The sequence below is a fragment of the Xenopus laevis genome, chromosome 5L (genome assembly GCF_017654675.1).
Source record: "Xenopus laevis strain J_2021 chromosome 5L, Xenopus_laevis_v10.1, whole genome shotgun sequence".
Classification (NCBI taxonomy): domain Eukaryota; kingdom Metazoa; phylum Chordata; class Amphibia; order Anura; family Pipidae; genus Xenopus; species Xenopus laevis.
Genome location: NC_054379.1, coordinates 97,495,899 through 97,520,392, shown reverse-complemented (window position 1 = coordinate 97,520,392; position 24,494 = coordinate 97,495,899). Strand labels below are relative to the sequence as shown.

The 24,494-nt window shown below is 37.4% G+C and overlaps 1 protein-coding gene across 6 annotated transcripts in view; it reads left to right on the top strand.

Annotated features, from left to right (window-relative positions):
* Positions 1-606: 606 nt before the first annotated feature.
* The window catches only part of LOC108716929 (protein FAM135A), a 64,731-nt gene continuing 40,843 nt past the window's right edge, over positions 607-24,494 (top strand). For 2 of the 6 annotated variants that reach the window (XM_018263518.2, XM_018263515.2), the window contains exons 1-4: positions 607-783; positions 11,384-11,457; positions 12,577-12,690; positions 15,713-15,792. In XM_018263518.2, the coding sequence (XP_018119007.1) occupies positions 12,614-12,690; positions 15,713-15,792 (157 nt within the window). In that variant the 5' untranslated portion in view covers positions 607-783; positions 11,384-11,457; positions 12,577-12,613. The remainder of the gene's footprint in view (positions 784-11,383; positions 11,458-12,576; positions 12,691-15,712; positions 15,793-24,494) is intronic. The other 4 variants (XM_018263522.2, XM_018263521.2, XM_018263516.2 and 1 more) reach the window with 3 other exon arrangements.

Here is a 24,494-nt window from a genome sequence, read left to right as displayed (position 1 = left end):
TCAAGGCTCTTAAAAGTGTAACCATGTTCCCTTTGAAAAGAAAAACAATGAATTGTGTGATCAGCATTGAGTGCAATATTGGCAGCAGGTTTTGTTGACAACCAAGAAACTATTTTTTTCATCCCCAACAGAAGTCCAAGTTCTGAGAAAATAAAGGATTGCACTTTTGGTTATGAATTGGCGCATGAACATTATTTTCTGGTTTCATGGCACAAACAAAAACACTAAAACCATTGTACTTGTGTAATATTGAGAGCTGAGACTGATGGTGGCAATCATTGTGTCAGCCTCCATTGCTCCCTGGCACAAGTACGAGCTGTAAGTTGGCGATAAGAGGCTCCAAGTGCACGGCTAACAGACAACCACGAGGACTAAAAAGGTTTATTTTATTATTCCTTTGCAATAGCCTATGAACGGTTTTTAACCAGATCAATTTACTGGAAACTGTGCCTGTGAGAAACAGTTATTCTCTTTTTGGTCCACTAGGACGCAGAATTGTGAGCGCACGCCCGTAGCTTGAGTGTTACTAGCAGTTTGTACTTCTGTACAGACGATCTACTTGTCACTACCCAGTCAGCAGCGTGCAGCGTCAATGCGGTTATATACTCTCGATGCGTGACGTCACAGTCTCGTCTCGCGACACTAAACTCTGGGAGAGCTGGCCGGCAGGAGCCGAGGAGCTGGACATTCACAGGCGTTGCGGGACATTTAAACAGCGATCCGGGACTGCAGGCTGTCTTATGACAATCGGGAGTATCCCGCGGAAGGCGGGACTTTTGGTCGGTAAGTACAGTCAAGTATGTACTACAGCTGTGGACTATATACAGTATGGGGTACAGTTGTGTGTATGTACAGTATGGACTAGAGCTGGGTACTGTGATATGGACTGTATGGGAGTGCAATACGAGCTCTATAGTAGTGAAGGAGTACAGCTGTTTGTGTTGTATGGGGGTACAGCTGTTTGTGTGCGTGTGTTGTTGTGGGAGGTACAACTGTGCTTGTGTGTGTATGCGCATTGGGGGTAAGAGGGTGCTACAGCTGACAGTTGTGTGTGTGTGTGTAGTACAGGGATGCACCTTGTCTATGTACAACATGAATTGGAGTTATGTAATATGAGTTTTGAAATTGCAGTGTTAATATATGTTTTATTATGTGCTAGTAGTTGTATTGCTGTGTCCATGTCTATGACAGTCTGAGAGTGAAGGAGGGGCACAGGGATCCTACAGAGCAGACGGAAGCTGACACTAGTGTTTTAAGGAAATGTTCTTTTTCCCTGAAGAAAGCAGTTGCTGAACTGTGTGGGTCATTTCAGTGCCTGCGCTGAACAGAACTGATAGTTACAAAGGCACAAATAGTGGGTTTAAGGTTAGCCACCCTAACATCATTTGATCAATGTTGGCTCCTTGCCTATATGTGTAGAATGTATTCCCCCAAACCTTCCTTCACATTTAAACATGAATGCTATTCACATAAAGAGCTGATTGCTATAAACAGCAACTGCTAAAACTGGAACAATCAAGCTACCTACAAAGATCTGCGTGTTATGTAATAAACTTTTCTAAGGCGATGGTCTGTGTGCAAAATGAAATGGTAGTTTGTTTTTTTTCCCTCCATCTTTTAACAGTTCTGATTTCACTTTGTGGAAATAGAATTCTTAAAGGGACTAGGCCACTTTGTTTAAAGGACAACAAAATAGAAAAACACTTGGGGCAGTGCAGTGTCGGACTGGCCCACCGGGATACCAAGAAAACTTCCGGTGGGCCCAGGGGTCAGTGGGCCTCTTGCTTCTAAACCATTTGGCCTATTTCATGGTCATTCCCTATTTCTTTATGTAAACAAAGAGGCTTAATAATAGAAGAATAGTATGTAGAGAAACAATACTAGGAGAATAAAGAGGTTGAGTGAGGAGAGGAGGTATAATAGTTTTGAAAGTGGGCCCTCGGCCTAAGATTTTCTGGTGTGCCTCTGGCATCCCAGTCCAATACTGCTAAATTGCTGGTCATACCCTATTTACTAAAATCATTGAACTTTTACTCAGAGTTGTTCCCTGCATCGATTTAAGGTGGGTGCATGAGCAGTGCAGTAGGCAGGCAAGAAGTACTATATTATTCATTTTACCAGCCCAGGGCAGCATAAGGAAAACTTAGAGGAAGGGAAAATATGGTGGACAAAATGTTGTCCTTTAATTGATGTAGTTTTATCTAACATAAAAAAATAAAGTTTATTTTTTTTATTTTGTATATGTGAAAAGCTGTGCTATTTTTGCTTTAGGGGAATGGGCTTGCCTAGGCAGTAGCCTGGCTGCTTGTAAACATTCTCTCGTCTTTCACTCCTTCAGGGCAGATGCAGAGCAAGCTGCTCCAACATATTGTAGTTTATATAGAGACAGTGACAAGAATGTTGAATGCTTTTTATGTCTGGAGCCTTTACAACAATGCCAAATACAGTAGGCAATCTTTGCATGACTTTTTTTATTGCATGTGCCACCTATTGACAATGCCCTCAATCATGTTTCCAATATTCTGAGAGCAGATTGTGTCAGTTTACAGTTGTGGTGGGTAGAGATGGGCTAAATTGGTTCAGGATTTGGCAAAAATCTCAGCAATTTTTGCAGGATTTGGTTTGGTAGAAGACTTCAAAGAAAAAATTTAAGCGGGTGGTGAAAGCCAGAGAATGACTATCATGGCTTTGTTTTCATGTCTGTGAAGGATGAGGGGAAATATATATTCCCTGTAAATCATGTGACTTTAACCATGGACAACTTGATTGTGACAATTATGTTGTTGAGAAATGGTGCATTGTATTGATTTATCTGAAATTTGATTATGCAAATTAGGAGCAGTAATTGGCTATATCTTTCATGTAGGTTTCAGTGTTTGGCCAAATCCAAAACTGATTAATTCAGTGTATCCATAGTGGTGAGGAAAGAAATTCTGGGCTCATGCATGCCCTTGTATATGTTTAGGATTGGGTTAAAAAAAATATTAGAAATGCAAGGAATTGGTTTGGTACTTACCCAAATCCTTGCCCTCTTCGGCAAAAATCCTTAGTGTACTACTAGTGTGTGTACTAAACAACTGAAGGTGACAAATTTGGTTCAGCCTTAAAAATAAATAGATATTTGTTACCGGAATTTCATAAAAATTAGAGGTGAAAAAGTGAAAGCCTAAAACCTTAAAATATACTGTCATTTTTTTGACCACCTTGAAAACACAAAAACAGAATGCTTGTAAATCGCAGTATAAATCTTTATTAGATCAAAAAAACATAAACATTAAAATATATTGGTGATGCGACCAATATGTAAGTATTTATAGAGAGAGAGAGAGAGAGACATATTAACAACACCGAGATGCCAATCTGGGGGCTCTACATGCTGCGTCTGCCTCGGTGCAGGGCTTTGACGTCACTTGCCAATTCCCCGAAGCCGTGCTTGTGTCTTGCTTAATCCTCTGTAAGACAGAAAGCAGGTACCGCCTGTGCAGGAGGGGAGAGGTAGCACAGTTAAAGTTTTTCTGTAATAAGCCCTCAGCACTATGGGCCCCTAGGCTATAGCCTAGATTAGCCTATGCATTATTCCGACCCTGTCTGTCCCGCCCCCCTGACATGATTCCTGCTCTATTGCTTCAGGTGAAACTGGGGGCTTTGGATGACTACATAACCAGACAATATATATGCTTATTCATTTTTACCCTGATTAGTATTTCTTAGCATGTTTTGTTGGTAAAAAAACATATTACTTGGTTGATTTACAGGTGCTTTATTTTTATCATAATGAATAGTGTAGATATGTCATAGGGTGATGTTTGCATTCTTTTTCTTGGAAATATATTTATTTTGAAAATGGTTCTAACAGTTGGTTAACATCAAGCCAGAGGGCATGGAGTGCTTTGCTGAATAGAGTGGGACCTGTCTTTGGTCAGAGTGGGACCTGTCTTTGGTCAGAGTGGGACCTGTCTTTGGTCAGAGTGGGACCGGTCTTTGGTCAGAGTGGGACCTGTCTTTGGTTAGAGTGGGACCTATCCATGTTTGACTCTAGGTTCTATGTTGATGATTTAACTTCGTGTTGCCATATCCTTACAAACACAGTTTGAAATGCAACCATAAACGTTCCAGTCTGTAGCACTGACATTTCTGTATTGTTTAGCCAACATGTTTACACTTGTGTTGTTTTCAAGCAACTCGTTTGGAAATTGCTACTCACCCATGAAGGCTGCAGTTTTATAACCTTCTTTGACTATATGGGTATTTGTACTAACTAGATTATGCTACTGTCCCGTGAAGGCTACCGTTTCACAATCTTCTTTTGTCCATACCTGTACTTACTTTAATTGGGAGATCTTTGTTCAACTGGCTTTGCATCTTTCACCCCTGTGTCTGCCGGGTCTCTTTGAGCTTTCAACAATGCATTTTGCAAGAGAATATACAGTGCAACATAAATCAAAGTCTAACCCAGAGATGTCAATCCTACTGTGCTGCCAATGTAAATCACCAAAAGTATGTCATTGTAATCATGCAACAGTGCAAATATGCATCAGCAGCACTGCTTTAAACATTTACTTTTAAAACCATTGAGCATGTTTAATTGTTGCATATTGGGAAGTTTTTTTTTTAGAATTACCGTACATGCAATATGTGGAGGACACTTTTAAAGTGATACAGGAGTTTTTCTTTTTATTGTCAAATGTTTTCTCTGCCCCCTCTTGATGATACAGAGAACCTTGGATTAACAACAACAACATATCTGATCATATTTTTTTACATTTAAAACTAAATTTGGTGAAGATTAGTTGCTTAAAGGAGCATTGACTTTGCATATGTTATATATTAACCTGAATTCTTAGCAACTTTTCAGTTGAGCATCTTTATTTATTTTTAATTCATTTTGAATTATTAGCCTTTCAATTCTTACTCTTCTGCATGACCTGAAAATGCTGATCTAGCCAAACATAAAACATACTGGCTGTGAGGCTTTTCTTTTATGCACATCTTCTATTCACCGGCAATGCTATTATCTGGTTCTTAGGGTGATTATGCCCTAGCAATGATGTAACTGGGAACTGCACAACGAAAATTATGGGAAAAAGGGATGTTTGCCTTTAGAATTCTGCTGTCTGGCTTGTACTTAAAGTCAAAAGCAGAATGACCCCTTTAATTCACCTCAAGGTTTGTGGCTTTTTATAGCTTTGCAATTATTTTCATTGTACTGTTATGTCTTTTTACTGTTTATGGATTTAATTTTTACGCCTTGTTGCATTATAACTGGATGTTAAATTTAATGATTTCCCATGACACATACTACAAAAATCTGATTATTGTCACTTATTTTATAGTGCGATTGTTTCGTATTCTGTCAAAAAAAAACTAATTTGTTAAAATAATGCACATGGGTTAATATCTGTTTCTTTTTATTGATGAAGATTATATGTTTACTTATTTATTTGGTGCTGAGATGTAAAATATAATAGGTGTCTGGGGGATTAAACTTACAATTTCCCTATACACGGGGGAGTCTGAAAGAAGCATGTTAATGCGACCCAAGAGACAACTGGTATTAGTAATAATACCATGAAATGATGTTGCTTGTCACAGTTCTTTATGACTTTAAGCAATACAGACCAGTGTAGTGCATACTTTGTTTATTATTTGATTTGTATTAAGAAATGGCTAAACATTTTGTTATTTTTGCACTGAAATTTAAAGATTTAACTTGTAACTGCAGAATAAGACCTAAACACAAGCAGTGGGTTTAGAAAAAGGGGCATTACTATATGTGCTTTGTTATATGGAATCCTTGGAACCTGAGGTCTTCTGTAATTTTGAGAACCATTCATTTAAGGTTCCAAAAAAATAATATAGGACAAGGAAAGCCAAATAACACTGGGGGGTGCCAGAATATTAGTCACCAACCATTAAATAGATCCCGGAGTTTTTCCCTGGGCCGGAGCTAATGCGGCAATCTGCTTTTGAGCGAATACATGTGCAGTAGAGCAAAACTTTGCAGAATCTGCGCTAGAGATGTCCGGGACTTCAGAAAAAGATGTGTACAATGTAGCTACAGTGTCAGTTTTTCCACATGCTGCTGTAGTTTTTTCCAAACTGGAATACTGGCCCAGGGAAAATACATATCGATTTATTTTACTGGGGGGCGGAGGTGCCTATTATTTTGGCACACCCCAGTAAAATGGACTTTTCTTGACCTTAAAATTATAATAAAATAGGATGTTGTCACCCATATTGTTGGTTACCATCAACAACATACTAATCAGAACTGATGTCCCTACCAGTGGCGTTCCATCCAACAGTCCTCCTTCTAAATTATTTACCTGAAATGGGCCTATCAATAAATGTGCAGTCCCTTCAATCCCGCTACAAAAGGATACTGGACAGACCTGGTTGAGCAAGCACTAATAATTCAAAAGTATAGAATTCTTGGATCCTAAGAAATTAATCTTTTAGTAACACAATACAAAGCTAATAAAAATAATGTTTATTTGTCTACCTATACTTTATCCTTAACAAATGGGGGTTTGAATGTGGGGTATTAAAGTGGGTGCAAGCTTTATACTCGTTCCCCTCCGCTATAGTCAATATACTGGGCTTTTCTTCTCAACTATTTCAAATCTATAGGGGAACGCGACAGGGGTGTCCTCTCTCCCCAACACTTTTCAATTTGGCAATTGAACCATTAGCTGTTGCAATTCGAGCTAATCCTGATATCCTGGGAATTGATACTGGAGGAGTTCATCATAAAATCAGCCTTTTTTCCGGATGATCTTACCCTCATTATCTCTAGGCCTTTAACTTCTCTACCAAACCTTTATAATCTACTAGACACATTTAGCATAATTTCTGGCCTCCACATCAATTATGACAAAACTGAAGCCCTTAATATTAACTTGTCGAAAGATATAGAAAAGCTTCTACACCTTAATTTTGAATTTAATTGGCGACCTCACTATATCTCTCTATTGGGAATTAAATTGACCAACTCTTATGATTCTCTCTATAAGTTTAATTATCCGGCGATGTTTAAAACTTTATCTGACCTATTGGTGAAATGGAGTTCGCATCATATCTCCTGGATAGGGAGGATAAACTCAGTTAAAATGACAATTTTGCCAAAACTATTATATCTGTTTAGAACTCTTCCAGTTTTAATTCCTAGTGCCCACTTGGATCACTTTGAGTCCGCAATATTAAAGTTTGTATGGGCGAAAAAAAACCCCAGGGTGAACAAATCCACTCTCTATCGGCCTAAACACAAGGGGGGGCTTGGGACTTCCTAAACTTTTATATTACTATAAAGCTGCTCAACTGTCTCAGATCTTGACTCTTCACACAGTGGACGACAGTCCTCATTGGGTTTCCTTGGAAGCTACCTTTACCTACCCTGTCTCTCCTGTAGCCTTGATTTGGTGCTCTTTGAAGGTGAGACCTACGGAAGCCAGTAGATGCTTACAATGCACTTTAAAACTTTGGGACTCATTACATACGAAATTAAACCTGAGATCTCCTCACACACCAGTGGCCCCGCTATTTGGCAATCCACAGTTTGCCCCTGGTATCCAGATTTGTCAATTCCAATGGTGGGCCGACCAGAATGTCCGGTTTATAGGTCAACTTTGTTCTGCCTCTGGGCCTTATACTTTACAACAACTTTTAGAGAAGTTCTCTGTCCCTGAACGGGAGCTTTTCCGTTTACGGCAAATATCCCATTTTGTCCACTCTCAATGGCACCCAGTTAATAGTCCAGATAAATTTGAAACGTTTTTTGAGAGATGGTGCCTTCGATCCCCTAATCCTCCGAAGGCAGTTTCATGTCTATATAGTAAATTTTTTTACCCTTCTTTACCCCAAGAGCTACCGTACATTTTAGCGTGGCATAGGGACTTAAATAGAGAATTAAACCCTGAGGACTGGGATCAGATTTGGACTACAGTTCGGAAATCTTCTAATAATGTGTCCTTACAGGAGGCTAATTATAAAGTACTTCTTCGTTGGTACCTGGTCCCAGCTCGAATCGCGAAATTCTCCCCCTCAGCTAGCCCCCATTGTTTCCGAGGGTGTGGGGAAACAGGTACAATGATTCATGTTTGGTGGACGTGCCCTAACGCCCGGAGGTTCTGGATCAGAATTCTCACTGATGTTTTCTATTTTTGGTGTTTCCATTCCCAGAGACCCTGGAATAGTTTTGCTACGCTTAAGACCCCAAAACCTAAACAATGCACAGTTTCGTCTTTTCACTTCCATTATGACAGCAGCTAAGAGAACTTTGGCTGGGGCTTGGAAACAAAGACTGATTCCAATAGATCCAGTTAAAAATAGGGTAGACTGGATAATGTCTCAAGACAAAATGACAAGCATTCTGCTAGATTCTTATGAGAAATTTCTGTTGACATGGGGTCCTTGGTTGGTATATCGACACGGGGTCGATATATCTAATATTCCCTTTTCTCTGTAAATGTCTACCAGTGTATTTTCAAAGTCAGAGTTGAAGTCTTGCTACTAAATTTTATTTTAATTTAATTTTATTTATTTACTTATTTAATTTTTGTCCTGTCTCCCTTTTATTTTTTCAATCATTTATGTTGCTAAACGTTTGTTTGTATCATAACATATGTTCTTAAGATTGCAACTAGACGCGATTTTGTTTTCAAGATGTTTATTGTTACAAATTGTCTTATATATCAATGTTGTAAAACAATAAAAACTTATTGATATAAAAATAATGTTTATTTGTACTTAAATTCAACAATTGCTGCTTCATGTAATTCTCTCTCCACTTTTTGTTACCTATATTTTGTTTACAAAGAAAGTTACCCTGCAAAACAATCATAGAGTGTCAGAGAAAATGGATATTGTAAAGAAAATACAAGTTCTTTAAATGCTGCCTAAGCTTTCCCGCTCGGCCAAAGCCTTGAAATAACTTTCTAACCTCAGGCTTAAAAGTAATCCAGTTACTAAACAACTGAATATTAGGAGCTATCAATTCTATCTAATACAAAAAAAGCTATGTATTTTGGCAGCTAAAAAGTATATGAAAATGGTGACAAGTGCTTAAATTAATGGATAGAAAGATAAATGCGTATCACATTTATACAATGTCATTTACAAGCTACAGTCATATTAAAAAGTTAGAGAACCCCTCTCAGCCTGCATAATAATTAACTCCACTTAAAACAAAAAAGATAACAGTGGTATGTCTTTTCATTTTCCAGGAGGTATTTTCTGAACAAAGGTTTTTAGTGAAGCAGTGTTCCGTTGTATAAAATTAAATCAAATGTGAAAAATTGGCTGTGCAAAAATTTGTGTACCCTTGTAATTTTGCTAATTTGAATGCATGTAACTGCTCAATACTAATTACTGGCAACACCGAATTGGTTGAATTAGTTTGATAAGCCTTGGATTTCATAGGCAGGTGTGTCCATTCATGAGAAAAGGTATTTAAAGTGGCCAATTACAAGTTGTGCTTCTATTTGTCTCTTCAAAATCTACAAAGGCATTTATGCAGAGGGAGTATAGTATAAAGTAACCAAATAGTACCACACGCAACAGGTTCAGTTAGAGTAACTAATTTTAATAAACAAACAAAAGAAATTCCAATATTTCAATCACATCATACTGATCTTCAGGGGGAAAAAACAAACAAGTGTGTAAGCAGTGCAAACCCTTAGGGTAGGGACACACTGGGCGATTTGGGGAGATTTAGTCGCCTGGCGACTAAATCTCCCCAAATCGCCCAGTGTGTCCCAGCCCTTAAGAACCCTCCCAGTGTGTTGTCACTGCTTACACTCTTCCTGTTTGTTTTTTCCCTGAGGAAGATCAGTAGGATGTGATCTAAACATTGGAATTTCATTTTTTTAAGGGGGTTTTCACCTTTTAAATTAACTTTTAGTATGACGTAGAACATGATATTCTTAGACAATTTCCAATTGGTTTTCATCATTTGTGGTTTTTGAGTTATTTAGCTTTTTATTTGGCAGCTCTCCAGTTTGCAGTTTTAGCAGTCTGGTTGCTGGTGTCCAAATTACCCTAGCAACCATGCATTGATTTGAATACCAGACTGGAAAGAATCTGAAGGCAAATAATTTAAAAACTGTCAAAAATAAATAATGCAGATCAATTGAAAAGTTGCTTAGTATAGACCATTCTATAACATACTAAAAGTTAACTTGAAGGTGAGTCAACCCCTTAAAATCAGTTCCTCTGAGCCTGTTGAGTGCAGTACTTTTACATTGTACATGTTTTGCCTTTGTGACACCTAAAAATGCAGCCATTGTGTTTTTTTGTGCAGAGACTGAAGTGCCTCATGATAGAAAATTAAATGAATTGTGGTAAATAAGACATTAAGAAGAAAACACACAGTGGTTGTGTCTGGTGTATCAATTACCATTTAGATACATCAGGTATGGGGCTAAATCAGTGTGCAAGGTCTTGTTTTCAAAACAGAGTTGTCAAATTAAAGCATCAAATGTATGATGAAAGAGAATGTTGCCAAGATATTTTTAAATCTATGGTAGACTATTCACACAATGTTTCGAAGCAGAGTCCTTCCTCAGGAGTGACATATATGCATATCAGGCGTCCAGTTATAATTATTTATAGTGCCAACAATATCCTGTTATTTCAAGGATCCTTCTTATTCATTTGTGCCATAGTGGAGCAATGGATCTTACAATCTAATTCTCTTCCAAAATGGATTATTAAATTACAAGTGTGTTTTTAGACAATGGAAGGAAATCCAAGCAGCACTGCTAACCATTGTGTTACTGTGCCTTCTCAGTATTGCTCCTTCTACGCTCTGATTAAAACTTCCACAGAAACAACGTCCGTAATAACCAATTCTAGATAACTGCCTAGATGTGTGAGTGTTGAAGTACCATAGCATCACTAGCAATATTACATAGTTTGCATAATGGGTTTCTAGATTAACTAACAAGTAAAAGGGTGAGGTGCGTTTCTCTGTTTCAGAAATAAGGTTTACAAAACATTCTTGATCTTTCTTAGATAATGAGCTCTTGCATACTGGTGCTGTATTTATAAGGATATTTTGACATCTCTTTGTTTCATGTACTTCTCATTTTTTTGTTTCTTTTACAAATTTTTAGGGTAGAGGGATTGAATGATTCCATGAACCCTCTCCATCCATAGTTTCATGCTATCCAATAGAGTAGGATTATTAAGGAATGTTTTTTTTTATTATATTTACTCTCCAGATTAAAATAAAACTGCATTTTAACAACTAAAAAATAATGGAATGGCTGTGCAAGATATCTAGCCTTCTATATGGCACCCCCATTAGCTAGTAATCACTGATCATTTCTCAAGAAAGGAACTAAAAAGTAATGAAATTAATTGTAAGCAATGCTATCTTTTTAAGGTGGTGAAAATGTACTTATGGCTGCAACCATGGATAACTGGAAATGAGATGAAATGGAAGTTCCATCTTCAGAGGTAATAGAAGTGATTCAACCTGTAGATCTTTATTCTAAAAAGTATCCCTTTCACAAGGAAGAAGTGAGTGCTCAGTTGCAAACACAAGCCTAATACAGAGCTCAAAACTTCATGTATGTAAATGATATTAATATGACTACTTATATCTATAAAGGTTCAAAATGGCGGTCGCTTCTCGTTTATTTTTTTTTAAAGGGATTCTGTTGTGATTTTTATGATGTAGTTTTTATTTATAAATTACACTGTTTACACTGCAAATAATTCACTCTACCATATAAAATGTAATTCCTGAACCAGCAAGTGTATTTTATTTAGTTGTAATATTGGTGTGTAGGCAGCCATCTCAGGTAATTTTGCCTGATCATGTGCTTTCAAAAAGAGCCAGTGCTGCACTATGGACCTGCTTTGTGGCAGGTCTTTGTTTCTCCTACTCAACGTAACTGAATGTGTCGCAGTGGGACCTGCATTTTTACTATTGAGAGCTGTTCTTCGATCTAACAGGCAGCTGTTATCTTGTGTTAGGGAGCTGCTATCTGGTTACCTTCCCGTTAGGCTGCAGGGGGGGTGGAGGAGGGGGGGTTGATATCACTCCGACTTGCAGTAAAGAGTGACTGAAGTTTATCAGATCACAAGTCACATGACTGGGGCAGCTGGGAAACTGGCAATATTTCTAACCCCATGTCAGATTTCAAAATTAAAACAGATTTTAGTGCAGAACTCTGCTGGAGCAGCACTATTAACTGGTGCTCCTACACAAACAGCTGACCTGCACCCACTAGATGTCAGTTAAGCTAGCGTTCTTGGGGGGGGGGGGTGCTTCATTGTGTATAATTAAAAAAAATGATAATGTTTGCATTTTTGCATTTATGATTTCTGTGCAGTCACATCACTTTTAACTCATGTGAATGCAAGGGCCATGCAACTAGAGCTCAGCCAAAATGCAATGTCTCTTTTAAAAGATAAAACTCTTTGTAAAATTAAAAAATAATATTCAGAAATATATATGCCCCGTAACAGAGACTTGCATGGATTGAGTTGCCTGAATATTATAGCATTTTAAGAATAAACAGATTACAATTTTTTTTTATATTATTTGTATGAATTCATTTTGTTTTTCAGTAGCTAACCTACTTTGACTTTTTGAGCTGGCATCAAAATGAGTGAGGTTCAAGCCACGGTTGAATTTTCTGTGGAGCTGCAAAAATTCTACAATGTGGACTTATTTCAAAGAGGGTAAGAATGATCTTCACTCTTCTCTGCTGTGTTTGTTTGTGCGCAGGCTGATAAATTTATTTATTTTTTTTAGCTATAATATTGGCGTGTAGGCAGCCATCTCAGGTCATTGTGCCTGGCCATGTGTTTTCAGAAAGAGCCAGCACTTCACAATTGAACCAATTCAGATAAGATATTGTTTCTCCTACTCTACTACTCGCAACTTGGATTATCCTGACTTGGATTTGCTATTGAGTGATAGTCTCTTATCTAGCACTAGGTGGACCAAGGGAGTATTTTAACAATGCAGCTGTCAGGGAGCTATTATCCTGTTACCTTCCCATCGTTCTGCTGATGGGCTACTAGGGAAAAATAGCAGGGGGTGAAATCACTCCAATTTGCAGTTACTAGCAAAGAGTGACTGAATTTGATCAGAGCACAAATCACATGACAGGAGGCACCTGGGAAACTAACAACATATCTAACCTCATGAAAAATTTCAGAATTCTTTCAATTCCTGAAGGGAAGGGGGCCCAAACACAAACATTTCTATGTAAACTTCTCTTTGTTAACTTTCCCTTTTTACATTTTAATTACTTTAAAACAGTTTTTAATTTTTGGTGTTATTATTCCTTTAATCTGAAGTTTAATATGAAACAACCTTTATGCTTGTTTTTTCTGGGAAGTCTCGAAAGGGATTTGATTTTTTTCCAGTTCATGCCACTGGTGTTCAGTTGGGTGGAGGTTAGGGCTCAGTGCCAGCCAGGCAATTACTTTCACTCCCATCTCTGAACCCCAATTTTGCACGGATCTTTGTTTGTGCATTGGATTGAATAGATTTATAGGGATGAGATTGAGCTACACATGTTATTTACTTAGAATTTAATTACTAATCATCAGGCAGGAATGCAGTTAGTCAGCATTGTACCATCGGATACACTTTTTATAAACAGATTAGCAATTATCCCTTTACTAAGGGCTCACTTTACTGTTCTACCCCCTAATGTTTTTTCTAGAAATTTAGGGAAAAAAATATGTATGTTGAGCACCGGTAAGCTTCCTGCAGAGCAGGCAAGAGCATGAAACACCTCTCTTAAAGGGAACCTATCATAGCAACATGATTTTCCCCAATAGCTAATAGAGTCTGCTCTCCAGTTGGGAGAAACAATACTATTTTGGTCAAAAATTGCTCCTGGGTACTACTATGCTTCCTGCACTGTGAGGGAGTTGCCAGTGCACGCAATCATATTTGATCACACGCATCATAAATGTTTTGATGTAGAAACCAGCTACATTTTTTTAATGTATATTTTTAAACTTTGCATAGCTTTGTGGTGATAAAATAAACATACCACACCAAAACTTTTCTGTTGTTCCTTTCTGGTAGATTATATCTCCATTTAGGTAAAACATTATTTTTTGTTTTGGGATAAGGAAAAGGGATACAATTTTTACTGTGACTTAAAGGACCAGTAACGTCAAAAAAAATTTAAAAAAAAAAATTTAAAAACATCAAGACCAATTAAAATTTAAAGTAGCAAATCCTTTATTAAGATATAACTTACAGAAACTCCACTTCCTGTCTTCTACAGAAACGGCGAAAGGGCGACCATCCATGCTGCTGTGCTTGATTGTTAAAAAAATGCAGGGGCAGGGGGTTCTGGGTTACCCTTGTATGCAGGCGGTCTGCTATGTTACAGTGGGGACAAGCATAATAACACCGCTGCGGCCTTCTGAAGAGCTGGAGGAGATCGATACGCTGTCAGTGAAGAGCCAGGGAAGAGCAATCAAGCACAACAGGATGGATGGTCGCCCTTTCGCCGTTTTGTAAGTTATATCTTAATAAAGGATTTGCTATTTTAAATTTTAATTGGTCTTGATGTTTTTTTTCTTGTATTGTAACTAATTTTTTTGTAAAAATTTTTGATGTTACTGGTCCTTTAAGAGCTGCCATTCGAAATCCACTTTTCCTTCTGGGGACCAAACATGTCTGACATGGCTGCTATTGATGTAGTAAATAATTCTAAATATTGGTTTGCAGGGATTCCTTACATTTGTACCATTTGACTCCCCCTCACAGCTGCCATATCTGTATAAAATGCATATGTAATGATAAAAACTCCCAATATGCATATCAGTAATTTGTGTAAAGTTTTACTGATCTTTAAATTACCCCAAGTATTTCCTTTTATTTTAACATTTGAATAGCTCTTATCCAATGTTCAAGATATCTGTTGTGTATCTAAATGTAGCCATTCATGATCCCATGGCAAGTTGCCACAAATCTTTGCCAGTTATGAAGCATATCCATAAAAGCCATTTTGTGAAGACATGAATTACTTGTTTCACTGATTTGCAATGCATCATAATTTGGTTTAACCATTTTTACTCTAGAAAGAGCAGTGTCTATGTTTAGGTTTATCCAGCAGAGAAGGGGAATGTTGACAAGCAAGCTTTTTGGCAGCGGAATGTGTTTACTTTGTGTCCAGCTCACATGCTTACTCATATGATTGAAAGACTGTGTCCCCCTTTGTAGTAACTGACCCAAGGTTGTATTTCCTTGTTATAATACACATCATCTGTAGCACTATTTTAGGCATTCCCTTGTAGAGGTTAATTAAAGATGGTGATACTGTGGGCGTTTACCCCTTAGTTTACTGTTAAAGTAATCTGATGTAAAGTTTCCCGTATTCATACTAAAGGTATAGAAACATGCAAACATTGCCGCAACAACTATGCAGCCATTGTTTCAAGCTGAATGTCTAGGACAAAACATATGTTTTCTTCAGTCTTGCCAGAAAAGAGCTTCCAACATGGGGCCAGAAAATAGAAGATTCCAAAAGAAGAAACGCTCACTAAAATCTCTTTATAAGCACTTTCTGTTTGTAGTTGGTATGTACAGGTACAATTTGTTTGTTTTTGTTAGAAGAATGGCTTGAAGAAATGTGAGCAATGATGATTTAACTTTATATAAAATCCTTTTTGGATTGGCTTCTGTTGGATATATATATTTATATATATATTTGTCTTTTGTTATTTTTAGTTTTTATCAAATCAGAGCCTCCATGAAGATTCCTCCAAGAGTTCCACACAGAATTGAAGCAAGCCTTTTACGTGTAACAGGTATGATGTATATAAGTTAAATTACTAGGTATGGCCTTGCCAGCATGGGGCCACAAGAAGAAACACTCACTAAAATCTCTTGATAAGCACTTGATGATTGTAGTTGATATGTGCAGGTACAATTTGTTTTCTTTGTTTTATGATATTATCCACTTTAGAAGAATAGCTTTGCCAGGTAATTCTGATTTTGAGAATTTCCATGTGTTCCTTGTTTTCTTTGCATTTCCATAAATAATTTTGCTTGATTAATTGGTTAATTTTTTTTCCTTCAAATTTTTTAGGAAGTTACACTCATATTTTGCCTCACTTTCACAGGAAAGTCCACTCATAAACTGTTTTTGCATAGTCAAAGAAAAGTTTTACATTATACATTAAAGGGGTTGCTGACCATCAGGTTTACTTTCTAGTATAGCGTATTCTTATCAAGTTTTCATTTGGTCTTAATTTTTTTTATATATGATTGTTTTTAATTATTGGCCTTCTGCCTCTTAACAACTTTTAAATTGGGGTCAAATTGACCCCAGCAGCCAAAAAACTGTTGTTAATTTTTATTACTTATTTTTCATATTGCTGTCTCTTTTTCAAACCACTGCCTGTTGCGTGGTTAAATTGGACGATAGCAACCAGATTGCTATGGAATTTCAAACTGGAAATCTGCTGCACAAAAGCTAAATAATTTAAAAAATGTCAAATAATTAAAAAAAAAAAAAAAAAAAAAAGAACAATTGCATATTGTCTCAGAATAGCATGCGCTACATTATACTTTACGTTAATTTAAAGGTGAAATTTAAAATTGTAGAAAAAAATTTCACTGCATGGCATCATAGCTTACATACTATTTTTGCTGGTTCCTAGGGGACAGGCTGCTGCCAGTTTTCCTCAGCGTCCCAGGCACCTTTTTTGCAATTTCAGGCTTTGTGTTTGTGCAGTACAGAACTTTTCTGAAGATTCTGTACTACACAAGTGCAGAAGTTACTTCAGAACAATTCCTTGTTGCTAGGTTCAATGAAAAATCAAATGGCAGTTTTCCAAACTGTAGAGCTGCAAAATAAAGCAGAATAAAAAAGATGACGCGCAAGAACAGAAAATGTTGTCTTTTAAGAGCTCTCTTATTATAATAGTCCATTGATCAATTTAACAGACATCATTTAATTATTCACTTAAAAGTTTAAACAATAATAAGACACTCCCAACATTAAACCATAAATAGAGTCATGAAAAAAAGTACACGTCATGATAAATGTTGACTTACAGTATATGATTAAATATATATCGGCATACAGATAGTTGTTCTTCATTTAAATAATATTGATGGATAAATGTGCTCTATAGATAAATATTTGCTCTTTGTTGTTGAAGGATGTGATATCATTGTGTCTAGATTGAAAGAGCTCTCTGAGGCCTTTAGAAGCACAGTTATTGATATCTATGAGTATGGGAAGGGATATAAAAGTATTGCCAAACAGACTGGGAATTAATCATGCCACTGTCCAGAAGATGATCTACAAGTGGAGAATATTTCAAACAATTGCCACATTGACCAGACCTTCCCAGCAAGTTTAGCCTGAGAGCAGAACACAAGATGCTGAAGAAATCTTAAAGAATCCTAGAATTTCATCACAGGACCTATAGGTAGTCCTATAGTGCATAAAGCTACCTTTAGAAAGAGTCTTTAGAAAGAGTTATAGCTACATAAGAGGCATTCTACTACTAGAGGAAACCTTTGCTGTCTGGAATGAACATCAGGGCAAAACTAATGTTTGGCTCTGTAAAGTAAAGCATGGTGGTGTAAATGTTCAGCACTTGGGCTGTTCACCACCATTTAATCCACCGCACCTATTCTTTGTACCAGAAGATGCTTAAAGGTATGCTGTCATGGGAAAACAAAAATTCAAAATGCATCAGTTAATAGTGTTGCTCCAGCAGAATTCTGCACTGAAACCCATTTCCCAAAAGACCAAACAGATTTTTTATATTTAATTTTGAAATCTGAAATGGGGCTTGATATATTATTGTATGTTTCGCAGCTGCCCCTGTGACTTGTGCTCTGATAAACTTCAGTCACTCTTTACTGCTGTACTGCAAGTTGGAGTGACATCACCCCCTCCCTTTCCCCCCAGCAGCAACAGAACAATGGGAAGGTAACCAGCAGGTCCCTATCACAAGATAACAGCTGTCTGGTAGACATAAAAACAGCACTCAATAGTAAAATCCAGGTCCCACTGTGACACATTCAGTTACATTGAGTATGAGAAACATACTGCCAAAAAGCAGTTTCATCATAAAGTGCTGGCTCTTTCAGAAAGCACATTACCAGGCAAAATGACCTGAGATGTCTGCCAACACACCAATATTACAACTAAAAAAAATACACTTGCTGGTTCATGAATGCAATTTTATATTGTAGAATGAATTATTTGCAGTGTAAACAGTGTAATTTAGAAATAAAACAACATCATGACAGTCAAAAATCATGACAGAATCCCTTTAAGGATAAAGTGAGGCAATCTGTCAGAAGACTGAAGCTCAACTGAAAGTGAACCCTAAGCATCCAGCGAAGGAGTGGCTAACAAAATAGGGAGTTCTTGAATGACCAAATCAAAGCATGGAGCTAAATCCCATTGAGATTCTGTGGGGGACTATAAAATGGCCTGTGCATGCAATAAGCCTCTCAGACATCTGCATGGAGGAGTGGGATAAAAATTCTAAATGTCAAAGACTGGTAGACCACCATACACCAACTAGAGGTTGTTTCTGCCAAAGAAAGCAATACTAGGTAGTAGAGCATAGGTAGCACTTATTTTTCCACATAAGGAAATGGCACGTGTTAATTCTTTGTTCAACAAATTATGCAAAGACAGTTTTTCATAGTTATTTTTGTTCAGACCATTATACCACCTTTATCTTTATATACTGTTTTAAATGAAGATCAAATATTGATATTTACACATGTTAAGGGGAACTATGATCTTGATTTCAATAATAAAATTTAATTTGTTAAATAAAATAATTTTTTAAATAAAATCTATTAAAAATGTTCTACCATTTTAAATTACAGCTTTAATATGTATCCTCACCCTCTCAAAGCACATTTTAGTGCACATGTGCTAGCCACATTTTTTGTCTGTAACAGATGTAACCAATGAACATAAGAGGCATCATCACGAAAGTAAACAGAGGTTTTTTATCAGATGCAACGCCAAGGAGACTTTTGTTACTTACCTTGGTCAGGGGCAGAGAAGGCAGGAATGGGCTCCATACTGGGAGATGGAGAGACCGTGCTGGCTGTGATCTTTTGCACAGGCAGGTACCAATAACTAATAACAGAGAAGGAAGAATTCAGTTGTAAAACCCTCGGTGCAGGAGGAGACAGAAAATATTCATTGAGAAGACACAAGGACATATTTATAGCACCATTTTAAAAATATGTAATTATTTAGAAAATTATTTTTCTCAATAAATGGAATTTTGAAAATAAATTAGTGATAATTCCTCTTTAAAATAAGCTTTGCATGGAATGTACTTATGTTTTGTAAAAAGTGATTCATGTAAGATGTTTCTTTAGTAAAAGGATATAAATTGCACCTAAAAACAAGGACATGTTGTGTTCAATTCTGCATGTAGCAAGACTATGTATGATATTCCAGGCATGCAAAATACCAGTGGCCTTGCCTTCCTTTAACTTTTAAAGGGGAACTGTCACCCACAAAAATTAATCCAAATCCTATTTTATCACAAATGTTCATTGATTACATCTGTTACAGACACAAAATGTGCAAATATTTATTAATTTTGTGAGGGTTTTGTGGACACAAAACATTTTTGTGTTAATATAGCGACTCCTGAACATAAACCGTTTAACCTATGATAAATATCCATGTAATATGCTAGAATAAAATAAAAAGAGACATATGCTGGTTGCATGTCCCAGAAAACAAGTACATTCAGCCGGTCTGAGTTATTTTTAAAAGGCAGACACTCATTCATTAGCGATGGTGAACAATTCTGATATTATTTTGTACTTTACAGTGCCCTGGGCATCTATCATTAAAAAAAACTTATAAAGCAACAAAAGGCTTGCAACTATAATAGCTGCACTCAGCTACTAGGGCCCATCATTTCTGATGTTCTTACGGCTTCTTCTTATTTGCAGATAAGCTGTATTGAATGCCATTTGTTCTCTTTGCACGCTGTTTAATATGTTGTGATTCCAGTAACTAGAATCCCATAATGGTCACTTTTATTAAAAAAAAAGTCTTGTGTAGCATAGCATCTATAGCCTTATGCCCTATATACCCTATCCTTGATGCAGGCTGTATTAATTGTTTGACTCTCATAGCTGGATGATTGGGCCTAATAGATAATGGATGTTTATAAGACAAATTACGGAGACTTTGAGCAATAAAATATTATCTCTGGCATTTATTGGAAAGCATTTCCAGGCACAGTCATAAAGATTTTTAAGCACATTTTAAAAATACAGCTGTTATGGTCAGTGTAAATAATGACATAGAACCTTCCTGCCCCAAACCTCACCACAATCCACCCCCCCCCTTTTATCAACCAGTCCTAAAAACCACTTGCTCTAAGATGGTGATTTTTTTTGTATAGTGGCTGTTTATAAAGGACAGTGCCAAAAGTGCTCCGCTACAGCTGCATTTGGCTGACAGCCCAGAGGTTAGTTAAGGGAAATACCAGCTGCCACGTGTTAGGGTGCAAAGTAGCTGTCGGTTACATACTTCAAATCAGGGTCAGCATCCAGCTGCTGTAAACTGGTGCACACCATTATACTTGCTATTTGGCATGCAACACTGGGGCTGATCATATGCATATCAACCAAGTTCTTAAGTTCATCTATGACTTCAGAAAAACAGGGAAATAAGCAGTCAGCTATGTATTTGGCTACGGCACAGCACATAATGATGGTAAATGCTGGTGGACTGAGGCTGGAAGTGACTTCAGTTGAGGGTCCTAAAAGGTAGGAATTTTGTGCCCTTGAATGAGACAGCTAGTGTGTCCCATATCCAGTGTGCTGACTGTGTTAGCATGTAGCTTTGACAGGGCCCCATTAAAATAAAAACTGTTATTTATAAACATGTAAGGGGTTATTTCAACTTAAATTTATCTCATATTTTTATTAAACCAAGCTCAACCAAACTCCCATACACGATTTTATCTTATTTGTCAATTAAATAACTTGAAAAAGTCGGGTCGGGAAAAAACTCAATATAATCATACAGATTTATCAGATTTAACGCCCAAATCGCTCCAAATTTTTTCGGATTATTGGACGAGACCCAGCGCCGACCACAATGTCTTCAAATTGTAAAAGGGACATCTGCCATTCACTTTGGCAAGGTTTGAGATGGCGGATTTTCGGATTCTGATTTTTTTGCCGCTTCAAGGTATAATAAATGTCATGTAAGATCTTACATGAGGCTGCATACTGTAGGTATACCAGACAAATGTATCTTCTGGTAATATATCATATAGCTATCAATAGAACTCCATCATGTTCCTGCGTGGGGAGCTTCCAGTGGGTTATTAAAGGGGTTGTATCTTCTTTCATGAACAAAACCCACACAGAGTATATTCTAACCTGTATTTGCTCCATTCACACCCCTGTTGATTTTCTTGGAGTATTCATTGTTTAATTAAGACATTTTCGGACTGTTTTATTGGACTTTGGCTCCAGAGATGCCATTAGATCGATTTGGCAGGCCTTTGAGTGGAAATGTAACCACAGTTCTGTGGGTCATTTTATTTGTGGTCTTAAAGGGAAACTGTCATGGGGGAAAAAAAATTTTTTCAAAATGAATCAGTAATAGTGCTGCTCCAGCAGAATTCTGCACTAAAATCCATTTCTCAAAAGAACAACCAGATTTTTTCATATTTAATTTTGAAATCTGACATGGAGCTAGACATATTGTCAATTTCCCAGCTGCCCCAAGTTATGTGACTTGTGCTCTGATAAACTTCAATCACTCTTTACTGCTGTACTGCAAGTTACAGTGATATCACCCCCCTCCCTTTTTCCCCCCAGCAGCCAAACAAAAGAACAATGGGAAGGTAACCAGATAGCAACTCCCTAACACAAGATAATAGCTGCCTGGTAGATCTAAGAAGATCTAAGAACAGCACTCAATAGTAAAAACCCATGTCCCACTGAGACACATTCAGTTACATTGAGAAGGAAAAACAGCAGCTTGCTCTTTTGAGAATTTAATTTCAGTGCAGAATTCTGCTGGAGCAGCACTATTAACTGATGCATTTTGAAAAAAACATGTTTTCCGATGACAGTATCCCTTTAAGATCATCTCTATTTTCCTTCAGAAAAAGTGTAATGGAAACATAAACTTTAGGTTTTTTTTTCCATGACAACTTGGATGTGTACTTGCTGTACTTTCCATTTCTGTCCAGAGTGATTAGCCACACAGCATGAAGTAACAGATCCCATTGATCTTTATGTGTCTGTATCGACTGCAATGGCGTTTAACCACTGAGCACAGAAACAAATAGCCTGTGTTCAGCATTCCTCTCTATCTTTGTGGGTGAAGATACATACTCTGAATGAGATTGTGCAGTAGAGCCCTCTGCAACACAAAGGACAGAAACCACACATTTAAACCTTCAAGGACATATATCTTGAATGTCTGTATTGCAAACACCTTATTTTAAAATGGTGTTTTTAAAAACTTTTTGACATGCACCTTTAGCTAATATTGCCATCTTGGAAATGGTCAAACTGTGTGAGTGATTGCATGTTATCATAGAAATCAATTTAGTATGAGTAGCACATATATTCTTTTAGTAACAAGCCTTCTAGCATGTGAAGTCGATGTGTACAGTTTAAACAATAAAGAGGCCTCCTATGTTCTAGCTGTCACAAGCATAAGTTCAATTAAAGTTAATGTATGCTAGCCAGATATGTCAAGATTCCTCATTACATTTAAAGGAACAGTTCAGTGTAAAAATTAAAACTGGATAAATAAATTGCAAAATAAAAAATGTTTCTAATATTGTTAGCCAAAAATACAATCTATAAAGGCTGGAGTGGGCAGATGTCTAACATAACAAAAAACAACTTCCTGCTTTACATCTCTCGAACTCTGGGGGGCCACGTGGGACATAACTGTTCAGTGAGATTGCAATTGATCCTTAGCATTCAGCTCAGATTCAAAAGAAACGGTTATGACCCATAACTTGGCTTAGTTGGCACAAGCTGTGCAAACAGAAATTTTTGTTGTCATTGCAACATTTTGGGGAACTGTATAGTAAACAGAGACATAGTTGTTTTTTTCCTAAGACTTAACACATAGACGTCCTAAAACAAAAGTCTGCAAACTACTTTGTTTCTCTCATTTGGAGAAATGGTTCAGATTAAGCTGCTACAGTTTTAAAAGAATCTCCTTTCCAGTCATAGATCCAAGGTTGTTGACTAGGAATGCCATCTTGATAGGTTTAAACATCTCACATGCCATTCCATGAAAGTCAGTAGGTAAAGGGTCTGGGAAGGCTTGAAGGTAGCTGTGCATGGCACTAGCAACTGATGAGACTGTGGGCTGAGTTCAGAATTGTATTAAAGGGCAAGTCAATCCCAAAATGAAAATTTGTCTAATAAAAGAAAACATTATTCTATGCAACTTTGCAATATACATTCATTACATGTTTTCTATGGTACTTAAGTTATTTGTATACGTATTGCTATTAAAAAGCAGTGTTTGTCCCTTTCTATTCTATGCCCTGATGTCTAAGACTGTTGCAACATTTTCTTTTTGGGGTAGACTTGCCCTTTAAATGTCATAACACACAGCAGCCAGGTGTTTGCTTTCATTAAGCTAATACCAGGGTATTACTGTACACTTAAAAATAATAACAAATCCAGGGATGCCTAGCTGAACAGATGTTCTGTACTGAAGCTCCATGCTCCTGAGAGTTACCTCTCTCATGGACCACTGGCTACAGGACACCCTTGGGAACTACAAGTTCACCCAGCACTTCATTGTGGAAAGAGCCCACCGGGTACCTGCCAGATGACCACTCCCGTGAGCCCCTCCTGTGTCCAGCCATCCTGAAACTACTGAATTTCAGGGAGAGACAAGTGTGATTTAACTTATCAAAATGCAAGAGTCTTACTCTACCCTGACTACTGACTTGCAGTTCAGAAACAAAAGGGGACTTTCCTAGAAGCTCGTTGCAAACTGTGGGAACGAGGGGTAATATATGCAATGTTATATCCAGCCAAGATGAGAATTCAAGACGGAGGGTGAGAAAGCGGTCTTCTTTGAATCCCCAAACATTGTCATCCAGTGGCTAGAACATCGACCTGCTACTTAGCTCAGTGGCGACAGGGACCACAGGTTGTATAATATATACTGCACCCCATAACATATACTACACCCTTCTTTTTTGTTCATCGTTTTGGGCCAAGGTGACCTGTCTTTATGGCATAATATCTAAAAAATTACACCTTGCAAGAGATGGGTGACTACTGTCCCTGTTGGCGAAGACTGCCTATACTGTAGCAGTCTGCGCCAGCAGCTCCCCTCCAACAATTGCCAGAGTAGCACAGCTCTACATAACACTTGGACACAAGCAAGATATCACTACTACCATCCTATATAGGAGCTGAGCTCTCAACCAGTACCACTTAAACCTGTAGAGTGAGTCGGTTACAGGACTATAACCTACTGTTAAATGTT